This window comes from Danio rerio, chromosome 1 (assembly GCF_052040795.2).
Source record: "Danio rerio strain M-AB ecotype USA chromosome 1, GRCz13ab, whole genome shotgun sequence".
Lineage (NCBI taxonomy): Eukaryota > Metazoa > Chordata > Actinopteri > Cypriniformes > Danionidae > Danio > Danio rerio.
In genome coordinates, this window is record NC_141021.1 from 27887274 (window position 1) to 27902006 (window position 14733).

The following is a 14733-nucleotide window of genomic DNA, read 5'->3' on the forward strand; positions in this document are numbered from 1 at the left end:
GAAAGTTTTCCCATAAACATCTAGCCACAGTCTGTGCCTTCTGGTTTCTGGTAGGCACAGCCACCGCATATTTGGTGAAGTGATCTGTAATAACTAATATATCTTTGGTGTTACTCTGATCTGGCTCTAAAGACAAGAAGTCCATACAGACCAACTCCAATGGTCTGGTAGTCTTGATGTTCATCATTTCAGCTGCTTTTTCAGGAAAGGCTTTTCTACGTACACATCTCTCACATGTCTTAATTTTCTCTTCCACAGATGATGACATTTTTGGCCAAAAGAATCTGGTCCTGACAAGGTCAAGTGTCCTCTCCATGCCCATGTGTCCCATATCATTATGGAGACTCTTCAACACTGTTCCACGTAAAGCTACAGGTAAGGCTAATTGATAGTGAGTGCTTTCCTGATCTTGCTTCTTCCTATAAAGCAATCCATCCCTTAATTCTAATCTGTTCCATTCCCTTATCCACAGAGTAACAGCAAGCGACTGGTCTTTTGAACTAGAAGGTTTTTCATTCCGCTGTAAACAATCGATAATGAATTTGAGATCAGGATCCATTCTCTGCTGTCTCTTTAACTCCTCGTTAGACAGGTAAGGAATGACTGGAAGACCATGCTCATTTTCTTGTTCAAACTCATTTGGTAATACATCTGCATGCAGGGCTAAGGACTCAACAAGGGCAATGGAAGGGTTGGAAAATTTGCATTTATCTGAGGAATTTCCAATCTGATGTCGATCACAGATGGCTTTTATGGCCTCTGGGAGGATAAGAGAATCTTCAACTCCAAATTCATCTAAATGATGAAGGGTAAACTGTTTAATTCTCTCTCTCTCTTTCTGAGATGCAGGGTCATCTAAAAGCTCACCATGTGGTCGTCTTGAAAGGCCATCTGCATCACAGTTTTGACTTCCAGCCCTATACTGGAGCTTGAAATTGTAAGTGGACAGACTTGACAACCAGCGATAACTGGTAGCATCAAGCTTTGCAGATGTCAGAATGTAAGTTAAAGGGTTGCTATCAGTTACGACCACAAATTCTGTTCCATACAAATAGTCACTGAATTTAGATGTGACTGCCCATTTAAGAGCTAGAAATTCTAGCTTGTGAGCTGGATACCGGCTTTCACTTCTTGTCAACCCTCTGCTTGCAAAAGCAATGACCCGCATTTGTCCCTCTTGTTTCTGGTATAAGGCTGCCCCGAGCCCAGTGGTACTGGCGTCAGTATGCAGAACATAAGGAAGCTTTGGGTCTGCAAATCCCAGAACAGGTGCAGAGGTGAGTTTCTCAATAATCATGTTAAAGGCCTGTTGACAGGGCTGATTCCATCTGTCTCCGAATTCCTTTTTGGGGTCCAGATATTGCTTATTCTTGTTCTCTTGTAGGTGACGTTTTTGAAGAGGTGGATACCCTACTGTGAGGTCATTAAGAGGTTTGATTATCTTGGAATAATCCTGAATGAACCTCCTATAGTATCCAGAAAATCCCAGAAAAGATCTTAATTCTTTGAGATTTCTAGGTCTTGGCCAGGTTTTTAGGGCCTCAATTTTCACTGGATCAGTCTCCACTCCATTTTCTGAGACAATATGACCAAGGTATCGAACAGAAGTCTGGAAAAACTTGCACTTTTCAGGCGATAGCTTCAGTCCATATTCTTTGAGCCTTTTCAAAACGTGCATCAGCCTTGATTCATGCTCTTCTAAACTTTCAGAGAAAATGATCAGATCATCGATGAAGACCAATACCTCTTTCCTATTCAAGTCACCCATGCATCTTTCCATCAGCCTTTGAAACGTACTTGGGGCATTGGTAATGCCTTGGGGCATCCTATTGAACTCCCAGAACCCCAAGGGACACACAAAGGCAGTTTTACTTTTGTCAGCTTCCTCCATCTCAATCTGATAATATCCTGATTTTAAGTCAAGGACAGAGAACCATTTCGAACCAGTTAGTGCTGAAAAGACCTCTTCCAGATTAGGCAGGGCATAGGCATCTTTAATGGTTTGTGAGTTCAGCTTTCTGAAGTCAATGCAAAGACGTACAGAATTGTCTTTCTTTCTTACAACTACTATGGGGGAGGCAAAGGGGGATTCTGACTCTCGGATAATTCCAGCTGCTAACAAGTCTTGCAAATGTTTTCGTACTGCATCAATGTCCTGAGGATGTATGGGTCGAGGTCTGTGTTTGAAAGGAGTCTCATCATTAAGCTTTATTCGGTGAGTGACTTTGTTTGTATGTCCATAATCTAAGTCATGCAAGGCGAAGACTTCAGGCATGGAATTTAATTGATCCGTTATTCGTTTCTTCCATTCAGGTGTCAATGGGGAATTTTCAAAGTCAAATTTGAGATTGGAACAAGCAGAAAGTTCTTTATTGACAGTGCTGGAATTTACTGGCCCACTCTTTATTACTTCTTGGACTGCCCGCAATTCAGCAATTATAGTTCTGGGATAGATGGTAATGTCGGTCTGAGTTTCATTCCGTAACACAACTGGTAACTGTTGATGCCTTTTGCTGGGTAAGGAATGCAAACAGCTGGCAACTAGCAAACCACCAGGTAAAGCGGGTGAAGTTGGTGACTCTAGAGCTACACATTTTCCTACGTGAGGACAATTAACTAGAACATGTCCATCAAGAACCACTGTACATCCTGCAGGTACTACCTCTGGAACATGTCCCTTGAATTTGATACAGCCCACTACATCAGCACTTGCTTGTTTGTATCTTGCTTCTAAAACTTTTTGCACTGCACGGTAACCATGGAAGTTAGATTGAGGAAAGGAAGCAGATTGTTGGACATAGTTACTGTAAAGAGCATCTAATGAATTTGTGCCAATTAGAACTTGGGGAGTGTTCATCAAATCTGGGACTACCAGGGCTAAAGTGGGCACTTCTGTCTCTGTTCCAAGGAACTCTCTGGGAAACTTAAGAGTCAATTCCACATATCCAAGATAAGGCACTGTTTGACCATTTGCCCCTTCCACTTCCAGCAAGTTGTCCAATGATTTAAGTGGACAATTTGATAAATTCTCTTGATAAAATGACCAGGGAACAGTAGTTACTTGGGACCCTGTGTCCAGAAGGCAGGAAACTCTTTTATTGCCAACAGTTATTTGGGCAGTACACTTCACTCCCACTAATCCTCTTGGTAAATTTCTCAAAGGGGGTGCGTCACACGCATTTTGGTTGAACAATTGTTTACGTTTCTCAGGGCAATTATTATTTCTTTTAGTCTCTGTATGCCCCTCTACAGAGACCATCCTCAGTTTAAAGGATTCATGATTGCTACTTGTTGGGTATCCCACTGGGCTTGTCGCTCCCTTAACTTGCGCTTTTTCTCAGCAACTTTAGTAGGGTCAGGAGCATTACTACAGCTGCTGGCAAGATGACCATCTTCCGCACATCTAAAACAATACCCCGGACGAGGTCTACTTTCAGGTAGTTTACTAGCTCTGTAACAATCTGTTGCTCTAGGTTCAGGCAGCAAGTTTCTGGTGCGGTTTCTATACATATCAGGGGCAGTCAGTTGAACCTTTAAATCAGCAATCTGTCTCTTTAAGTCAGCAATTTCAGTTGCTTCTACATCACTTTTAATTTTTGGAGTGGCTGTAGTTTGCATGGCTGTAATCTGTGCTTGTAACTCAGTGACAACATTTCTCAGCTCACTCACTTCATCTGGTTTTGCATTTTTTTTCTTTTCTTTCTGGCTTGAATGGTTTTGCAGTGCAACAACTTGAGTTTGGAGTTCACACACTTGCTTTGCGAGAGGTGTGTCAGTTTGATCATCCTGCGTTTCACATTGGTGGGCAGATATCTGGTGAGCTGACAGTCTGAATTTCGAGGGGGCAGGATAGTGTTTATTTAGCCCTAAATGTTTTCTCATTCTTTCTTCTTTAGAGGCATTTTTATCTTCTTCTGTACGGATGAGAACTACTAATTCTGCAAATGAAGGAGGAGTGGCTTTTCTCCTTTCTAATTGAAGGTCAGTAATGAGGGAACTGTCCCAACAGCCGCGACAAAACTGCTTTAAAAGATATCGGTTTCTCTCTTCTTCAAATATCCCACCTCGTCGAATAGCTGTGCTTAAGAGTACTTGTAATCTGTGCAGGTAAGTTGAAGGCTTCTCACCATTGTTTTGGAAGCTATTCATAAATCTGGCTAATAACTCATCTCCGTCTTCTACAGAGCCATATACAGACTCCAGCAATTCCAGATATACTGCAGGTAAACTGTTAGGGGAGACATGTTTAACAATATCTGCAGCAGGGGGAAGCAGACTGTCTATGATTTTTCTGGCTCGATTTAAGTCAGATATAGAAGGATCTGTCAGTAGGAGATCAACACTGGCACGCCAAGTGTCAAAGTCTGGCTCATTAACAGGTCTAGGAATTTTTCCAGAGAAAGATCGGAGGCGAAAAGAGGTATAGTGCATATGAGCTGTGTCATTTGTGCGGACAATGTGCTCAACTACTACCTTTTGCACGCTAGGAGGATCAATTATATCCATGGTAAGTGCTGGATGGGATGACACTGTTACTGTGGGTTTAGTACTTCTATGGTTAAGGTTTTCCTTGGGCAGGTTTTTTGAATTTGTTGATTCAACTTCATGAAATGGTGAAATTCTGGATGAAGGAAAAGCTGTTTGTTCAGTAATCATACTTTGTGATATGACTGGAGACAGCAGTCTATTTGGTGAACTGACTGTGCTACGATCAAGTATTTGAGAACGTGCTACATTTGAAAATTCAAGCTTTTTATCCAAAACAGGTAGTGACTCAGCATGAGAAGGACCAAATTTAATTTTCAGTAACTCTGTTTGGAGTACTTCCTCAATGGATTTCCCACTAAAACTAGCAATGTTTTGCAATTCCTCCAGATATCCATTAGTAGCACTATCACTAGCAATATGGGGGTAGACGCAGCTTAAAGCACGTACCATAAAAGTGGTACTTGGGTTTGACATACTAACTACAGTTAAAGGCAAAAGAGGCATCAATGTTTTTATCGCGGAGTTATGTGTAAACTCTATGATAGCATATCGATGAAACTCACAGTCAGGGTCATCAATGAGAAGATGTCGGTTAATACTACCATATCTTAAAAGCCATGACTCTAAATCTGAGTCTGCCTCAGTCAGTGTCATTCCACCCACAATTACTGCTTTTGAGATATTTACATTCTCTTTTTCTATGATATCCATGACGTTAAAGTTCTCTCCAATTTGTAATATTTATAGTGAACTCGAATACTGTAATTATACACTGTTGTTGCAATCTCTCTCCTGGCTGGCTCTCGCCACTTTTTGGTATGTAACCCTCGGTACACAAATGTATTATAAGATTTAATCAATGGACCAGATGCTCAGAAGTCTAAATTCCTCCAAAGAGAGAGAAGATACAACAACAGTGAAGGACTCGGACACAGAGGTAAGAATATTAAAAGATTGTATTGTAAAATGTTCACAGAAATATAAAATAAATAAATAAATAAAAATAAATAAATAAAACAAATTCTAGGTTTTTTCACACTTATCTAATGACCTCAATCTTATTTACACTCTCTAATAACACTTCTCTTTCTTCACAGGCTATATCACTAATAAGGTAAGTTAATATTGTTGTTTTTTCTGTTTTTCTATTGTTAAGGCTAATATTATATTTTGGTTACTATTATAACAATAATATAATATTAATATGCTAATAACAGTACTATATTAAAGGTTTGCAAGTGTAAGTTAATAATACAATATTAAAATTGTATTATTATTTAACATATAATCAAGATTTCCCTTCTTAAATCAGTTAACCTCTCTCTATAAAGATTCAAAAATTTCAACGAATGAACACTCTAAAGGAACAATGTACAAATAAAATAAAAATGAAAATAAAACATTCACTTAAAACATTTCAAAATGTTCCAAAGGTCCAGTAAAGGTGATAAACTTTCAAAAAGATTCTTTTGCAAAACAACTAGGTTGCAAATTCAGTTCCAGAGATCCAGGATGTTACACTTGTGAGTGTGTTGTAAATTTACACTCCTACCATGACGCTGAATAGGTTTTACTTTGTATCTTTTCAACAGGTGTATCCAAAGAATCCACTCAATGGGAGGCTCGCCAGTCCAACTCCACAATTAGACACGCACCGATGGAAGTTGAGACAATCCAAATCCAGAAAAGAGTTCAAACTTCAATTAATTCGAATCCAGAGCAGATCACATCCAGCAACTGACGTCAATAGAACATCTCACCGATGAAAAATCAGAAGAAGATGCACAAACGAACAAAACCAAGGAAAAGAAAAAAAAAAAAAAAAAAACCTGGCCTTGAAAACACAAGGCCAAAGAAACCATTAGCATTTTACAGTGTATGCATTATCTCAGATAAACACATTTCTAAATAAACAGCAACAGTAAATAACCATGTATATGCTTCTCTCTGCTGAATTTCTGTGTTTTTCCTATTTCTCTCTCCTATTTGGCATTTTCTTTTTACAAATGACAGCATTTTACTTAAACTCTCTCACTTAAACTTTACACAATCACTTGTATAATACTCTGTATAATACTTTGTTTTTACTAGACCAAACAAATGGTTAATTAATGAAACACATTTTTCGACACTAGTTTAAATCATGTTATAATGAATACAATAATAAATAATAAAAACACGAACTCACCAAGGAAATCATTCAAAATCAAAGCGAAAAAAATAGGAAAACTCCAGGTGGCACTCGTGTGCAGATTTCACTCTCAGAGACAAATCTTGTCTTTTTCTCTCAATCCTTCATTAAAAATATATGATTGAAATCATGTCAGCATCTTATTAATGGTCAATTTTCACAGTTAATACGCATTAAAACATTAAAAGATGTAAATCTAATAGTTTTCTGCTGTTATTAATATAACAACTTACATCTCTGCTTTCCCTTGCGAACACTGAATCACCATAGCAACGGTAAACACAAGCTAACAGACAAGCGAGATTTGTTATTGTTTGGAAAGCTGATCTGCTGCTGTAGTGTAAGGCACGATGATGTCATTCTAAAGCACTATTCCCTTGAATGCTGTATAATACTCTATTATAAATTATTTATATAAGTAAATAATTTTAATGTATATTATTTAATCGAGTATTCTGCCAATGTTTTTTCCTTATATTTCTATTTGCTCTATTGCTGTATACTACCCACTAGTAACCTGGGTTACAACTGGTTTTAGTTTTATATGGGTTTATCTATGCTTAAAACAGCCAAGCAACCAGCATAAATAAATTTTAAAAATCAATGGATAAAAAATCATTTTTGACTATATTTAAGCCAATAATACACACCACTACTCTAATATGTTTTTTTTTTACTTTCAGCTGTAACAATGGTGTGGAAGAAGCTCATGAGGAAGCTGTTATGGACCTAGAGTCTGAAGTTGCTCCAGATCCCAAGATCGAGGAGTCGAAGCTCAAGGTAGAAGAGAAGGATGTAGAGGAGTTTGAGGAGAAAGCCCTGTCTCCTGTTCCACTGGAATCACCACCCAACATACAAGAACCACCAAAAGTAAATCTAGACATTTACTGCCTTTTCTGACATTTCAAATTTAGACGTAGATTATTTTACATCCAAGCTGACCAAATGATTGCGATTTTTAGTTTTTAGTATCATTGCATTTGTTACTGAGAAGTTATATTAAATTGTCTTGTCTCTGCCAGACTTCTTCTTGGGCTTCTGTGACCAGCAAAAATCTGCCTCTTAGTGGAACTGTTCCATCTGCTGGAGGTCAACCACATGTTGTTAAAGCACCTAACACACAGGTAAGTCCTTATACGTTTAAGTCAAGTTGAGGTTTGTTGTCATTCCTATATTTAATATTCAATGCAAACATAACACTGGACATGAGAGAAATTTTTAAGCCTATGCATAAGTAACATGGAGCAGTAATCTAATTATATATGCATTATAAATTGTTAAATGCATACGTAACCTACATAAGACATAATATATAAGTTTTTTACATATAACTGAAACAATATTGTGCAAAATAGCTCTCTCAGGTTAAAAAAGTAAATAGTGCAAGTTGATTTTTGCTACATTCACAAGTAAACATGGTTTACTGTCTTCAGTGCTTGTAAGATGGAGTTTAAGTAGTGTCTGGTGCATAGAGAGAGGATTGTTTCTATGGGTGTTTTGTCAAGGCCAATTTATAAATGCATCAATATCATTTATTTTCATTTTAAGTTACTTGATCCATGTTTCATCTGCATGTGTTTTTGATTTTTTTTTTTTATGATTAGCCCAGAGTTGAGACCAAGCCAGAGATGTTGTCAGCTTCAATCCGTCCACGTGACCAGCGAATCCGTGACAGACCTCCAGTAACCTCAAGAGGACCTAGATCTGGTAAGAATCTAGAATACTTGGGTCGTAATTCTCTGTACTTGATGTGGCTTTCTTATAGATCTTGTTGTATTAATTTAACATTTTTAACAAGAATCAAGGCTTTAACAGTATTTTTGTTTTTTAGGCAGTTGATCTGAAATGTTTTTCTAAAATAAAATATCTTGAGTATTGTCTAAATCCACAAGTTTCCCTTAAAAAACAAGTTTCTCTTGAATCCACTCAATCAGAAGATTAAAACAATAAGACAAAATAGGCAATTATAACAAAACATTAATTCTGGAAAAAACATTTTAAAAAATACAAAAACATAATAAAAAGACAAATAATCAAATGGTTAAATGTTAATAATTATTACATTATAATTATATAAATAATAATTATAAGTGAATAACTAAATAAATTAATGATAAATTAACATAAAGAAAGAAAATACAACATAACCCAATAGAATTGCTTTACTGAAGCAACACTCGCAACAGGTTACCATCAGAACCTTCAGATCCTTTGTTGGATTCTGCAAGAGCTACAGAGGTTATGAAACCAAAAAGTTTTTTACTTTTTATAGGGTTTGATATAAATATGTAGTTGGTAAATTTCATGCCATCTAGAGCATACTTTCCTTAATACCAGTGTGTAAGTATCAGTGTGGTTTCCATATTACGATCATACACACAAGTTACTGAGTGAGAAACATTTTAGACACAATTTTGTCAGAGGGTTTTTCTATTTGTCAGAAATGCCTACGGCCATATCACCCTGCACCCACCAGTTACTCGCTGAAGCTAAGCAGGGCTGAACCTATTTAGTACCTGGATGGGAGATCATATGGGAAAACTATGTTGCAGTTGAAAAGTGGTGTTAGTGAGGTCAGCTGGAGACACGTTATGTGCTGGAGACAATACACTGTCAGTGAGCATTGTCTTTTAGATGAGTCTGACTCTCTGTGGTCATTTAATATCTCATGCCACTTCTCGTAAAGAGTTAGGGTTGTAACCCCGCTATTCTGACCAAAATCTCTCCATCTGCCCTTACCCATCACAGCTTCTCAATCATCCCCATCCACTGAATTGGCTCTATCACTCTCTCCTCTCCACTGAATGACCCATTAATCAGGTTTTTGTTTTAGTGAGCATTTGAGACAATGATTTATTTGGAACATTTCTAAAGGAATCAGCCATTTTGAACTAACTGTTTGATTGATACATTTATGAAATCATTTATGACAGGGACTTGACATCCTCAGTTAGTTTTAAATGTCATATTTATTAAAGCACTGAAGGTTTAACCAAATTGATTTTCATTTTAAAAAATCGGCAAATGTTGTTTATTTAGATGAGTTAATATGGTCACTGCGTTCGGTCACTAATTGGACAGGTTTGGAACAAATTTTTGTGTATCAAATTAAGTTCAATAAACTTTGGTTAGTGACATGTTTATTGTAATGTTCAGTATGCACAAAATTATAAATGGATTCCTCTCACTAATTTTTTTTTTTTTTTCAAAATACTGAGATTAGTTTTGATTTCAATCACTTCATTAACACTAATTAGATTTTCTTTTTCCTAAACCATTAGATGGTGTCCCATCTTCTGAACCTCAAGCAGGAAAACCACATTTCAGCTTCGTAAATAAAGGTAAATGTCATCTTTTTTTGCTCAGTGCTGTTGTTTAAATATGCCGACAAAATGGTGTTGATCCCTACAAAGTCAAAGCAGGTGAAATCTTGTTACCTAGGAAGGGCTGACGAGTCGAGTGAAATGGACAGCAGGAGGGTGGTCCGCTATCCAGACAGTCATCAGCTGTTTGTTGGAAATCTCCCTCATGACATAGATGAAAGTGAACTCAAAGACTTCTTCATGAGTATGTGTTTTTTTGTGTGTGTGTGTGTGTGTGTGTGTTTTGTCGGAAATAGTTTTGGTAACCCCTGCATTAATCCAGAGTCTCCGATATTTCTTGATCTTAACATTTGTTTGTTGAATCTCTCTCTTTTTAAGCTTTTGGAAATGTTGTTGAGTTACGAATCAACACCAAAAGCACTGGAGGAAAGATTCCCAACTTTGGCTTCGTTGTCTTTGATGACTCAGAGCCGGTGCAAAGAATTTTGGGAGTCAAGGTAAGGAAAAGCTATTTATGTTTTGGTAAATAAAGTTTTAAAGCATCCATCCATCTGTCCATTTGATAACTAAATTTCACACTATTTTCTCTAAATATTAAAATGATACAGCAATAAAACATCAAATAATTTTAAATGGATCTAGTAAACCTGCAACAACATATATCCTTGCTTTAAAACATGGGTCTCATACTGGATTCCTGGAGGGCCGCAGCTCTGAACAGTTTTGCTCCAACCCTAGTCAAACACAGCTGATCCAACTAATCAAGGTCTTCAAGAGTACTAGAGACTAAGGCCGTACTCACACTAGGTACAGTTGCCTCGAACCGGGCCAAAGCACGCTTGTCCCCCCTCCCGTCTCCCCCAACGGCCCCCACTCACACCACAATCGGGCCTCGGCACGCTTACGTCATCGCTGCTGTGCTGTTCAGTGAGAAGCGCTTTCTCACTCAGCAGCACAGTGGAGATTTCTCTAGTTGTATCGTTTTAGTCGTTTGATATGCAGTGACATGAAGTCAAATATTTCGCCAAACAGTCCTTAGGGATGTGGTGACGCAGTCAGATATTTCGCCGAACAGATCCGCCACTTTTGGCGGTCATAATCATAAAGCACTCGTGCTGCAGGAATGAGGAGGTCTGCTGAAGGTGCGCAGCTGTCGTGCAGTGAGAGGTTTGCGTCTTTAATAAACTACGGCAGTTTGTGTTCACTGAACAGTCAGAATGATTAATAAATCCATATGAAACAGTCCCTTAAAAGTCACGTCTCGCTTTCAGTTTCGGGCTTTGGCGCGCTTTGCACTCACACTACAAACGTACCAAAGCAATAGTGAACCGCTTAGGCCCACCTCTTCCAACCGGGCCAGGGCCGGCCAAGTGAACCGTGCTTGAGCCAGATTCAGCGCACTCACACTTCTCAAACGATCTGGGAAACGGGCCTGGGCAGGGTACGGATGGCATAGTGCGAGTAGGCCCTCACACTATGTACAGTTGCCTTGAACTGGGCCAAAGCACGCTTGTCCCCCTGATGTCTCCCCTGACGGCCTACACTCACATTACATTTGGGCCTGAGCATGCTTGCGTCATCGATGATGCGCTGATCAGTAAGCGCTTTCGCTCAGCACAGTGGAGATTTCTTTAGTTATATTGTTTTATTCAGAGCACTCACACTTCTTAAACGATTCGGGAAACAGGCCTGGGCATGGTTTGGATAGCATATTGTGAGTACGCTCACAATAAGCAGGTGTGAGTTGGAGGTGGTTGGAGCTTAAATCTGCAGAGCTGTGGCCCTCCAGGAATTGAGTTTGAGACCACTGCTTTAAAATATCATTACAAATATATTGAAGGTTTTGCCAACATTTGCTAACAAAACCAACATTTTTACTTAATTTAAGTTGTTTAATTGAATTTTTTAAACATATTAAAATTGTTTTGCAGAGCTGACATACAAAGCAAAACATGAACTAAGTATTAAAGTATTAAAATAACTAAAATGAAATATTCATTACATTTAATTATAAAAAAATGTAAACAACAAAAACCTTAATTAGAATAATCACTACAAACATGACATAATGGTGTCTGCAGTTAAAAGTGAATTCATGTACATAAAAAGCCATCATGTTTTTGTAAAAATGAACTATATATTTTGTATAGATACTAATAAATACAACAATAAACTGTCATGCTAGATTTTGTCATGTTTCATGTCATTAAAATCTTCTAACTTTCTAAGAGTTCTGTAAAACCTAATGGTTTGAAGCATACTTGCAAATTATAAAGAATTCAAATGATATTTAGAGCTGTATAGATTTGGAGCTGTACCATGACCTTTAAAGTTAATGTAAACTAGAAATTGCTGATTAACTTTTATTTCAGTTATTCACCTTATTCTTTGCCGACGAGCGGGCACAGCCATTTGAATCTTTCTTGCTCGAGACTCCCGGTCTCATTCAATTACATTCATTTTTAGACATTAAAAGCTGGTTGCAGGGGTGATAGCGTTCCGGCACCACGCCGGATTTCCGGCGTACTGTGGCTGCGGGGGAAAAAAAAATCAGGTTCACGGATATTGATCTGTAATTTCTCTAGATTCACAGAATTCACTCACTGCTGAAAGCGCCGAATTGGTTTTTATTAAGTGCCATTTTGTGTGCTCGTGAATCATCTTTTGAGTGTAGACGCCATGTAAATAAAAGATTAATTGTGTAATTTAGAGAGCTTTATAAATTATAACAGATCTTTGAGATCTCTATGAACTAAGATTAGTGACGCTTTTTAGTGATAATAAGAGGAGCGTGCTTTGCACTTTCCAGGCTATAATCCATTCAGAATTTGTATGAAACTTTCGTTTTCGGCACATATACGCTGATATGTTTTGGGAATGACATCTGCATATTTACGCTGGGTTTATTCTCGAAATAACGGTGAAGCAATAGACGGAACAAAAATATATTTCCCCCTTCTCCTTAAACATATTAGTGTTTCAGCTATGAAATAGTTCAGTTTTGTATGTAGCCTAATGGCAAAGTGTTTATATTTAGTTTTGTTTTTTATTCAGCTTATTTAGAAAAACGTTTGGAGCATTTTTTATTCGTTAAAAATAAGTTTGTTTTTTTAACGAACAGCGCCCAGCGGAAGACCATCATTGTCTGTTTGATCAGTTTGCCTTCTCAGATCATCACGACTTGCCTAAAATAAAATATATAAAACAGTTCAAGTATAAAACAATGGTAGCTTAAACGTTAAAGAATGTGTGCTATTAGGCGCATAGTTTGCTTATGAAAAGCTTGCAGGACATCGAGGCGCCAGAGCAATCACTTGCATTTTTTCAGTGGGAGCAATTTAAAGTTATCCGTCATTTTTGCTCACAAAGTACGAGTAATACATCAAAAAACTTTACAGCGTTTTTATAAAATAAAGAAAACCAAAATTATGCGCTTTCTGTCGTCTGGTTTTTGAACAGGAGCGCTTAACAAAATGAAGCAAAATGTATATGCCTCACAGACATAATAAATATATTTATAGAAAGCTTTAAATTATTACTTAACGAAATAAAACAAATCGAAAACAAAAAAACTCCTTCATGTAATCCGTAAAGATGAATTTCTCTCTAAAGGCGAGTCCAAGAGGAGATTGCCGGTCAGGATCTTTGCGACACTGACTGGGAATAAGTTTATTAATAAACAATTAAGAGATGTCCTTACTCTTTCCTCGACACATTCATTGTTATTTGTTTTTGCCGGTGCTTGGGGCAACTTTAGATTTTCAGATATTAGGTATAAAAATGGTAAAGATTATGTAATGATGAATGAAGTTATTGTTTAATAACGAAACTGCATAACTTTTTAAAAGTTTAGTTAGATATTAACAAAGACTAAACGATGCATAACATTGCTCATAGTTAGTTCATGTAAACTAATGCATTAACTAAGGTTAAATAATTATTGTAGTGTTAGTTGAAAGACATAGAAGACTATCTCATATACAAACTCACGATGCAATAAATCAGATGTTTGACAGCATCCTAATGATTTGTTTATAAGCATCATTACGCTGTGTTGCTGACACTGCAGCTACATGCCAATAATGTCAGTGACACATCATGCCAGTGTCAGTGACACATCATGCCAGTGTCAGTGACACATGCCAGTAATGTCAGTGACACATGCCAGTAATGTCAGTGACACATGCCAGTAATGTCAGTGACACATCATGCCAGTAATGTCAGTGACACATGCCAGTAATGTCAGTGACACATGCCAGTAATGTCAGTGACACATGCCAGTAATGTCAGTGACACATCATGCCAGTAATGTCAGTGACACATCATGCCAGTAATGTCAGTGACACATGCCAGTAATGTCAGTGACACATGCCAGTAATGTCAGTGACACATGCCAGTAATGTCAGTGACACATCATGCCAGTAATGTCAGTGACACATGCCAGTAATGTCAGTGACACATGCCAGTAATGTCAGTGACACATGCCAGTAATGTCAGTGACACATGCCAGTAATGTCAGTGACACATGCCAGTAATGTCAGTGACACATGTCAGTGTCAGTGATCTTGTGACATGTGCCAGTAGGTGTCAGTATAAGAACGTTATAAGCACATTAATCTTATAAGTCTCTTTGCTTTAATATTTAAAAATCATTAGGCAAATGACACCTGTTATCTTACATGCATATATGTTATGAGTTTTCAACATGCATTTTATTATAACTTTTTAAAG

At 37.6% G+C, this 14733-nt stretch overlaps 1 protein-coding gene across 5 annotated transcripts in view; it reads left to right on the forward strand.

Moving 5' to 3' along the window:
- Positions 1 to 14733, forward strand: part of g3bp2a (G3BP stress granule assembly factor 2a) — a 31952-nt gene that overhangs the window by 12711 nt on the left and 4508 nt on the right. For 4 of the 5 annotated variants that reach the window (XM_087235746.1, XM_087235747.1, NM_001080563.1 and 1 more), the window contains 6 exon segments: positions 7363 to 7549; positions 7702 to 7803; positions 8284 to 8386; positions 9961 to 10020; positions 10121 to 10246; positions 10381 to 10499. In XM_087235746.1, coding sequence (XP_087091872.1) covers positions 7363 to 7549; positions 7702 to 7803; positions 8284 to 8386; positions 9961 to 10020; positions 10121 to 10246; positions 10381 to 10499 — 697 coding nt within the window. 5 annotated transcript variants of the gene reach the window in all.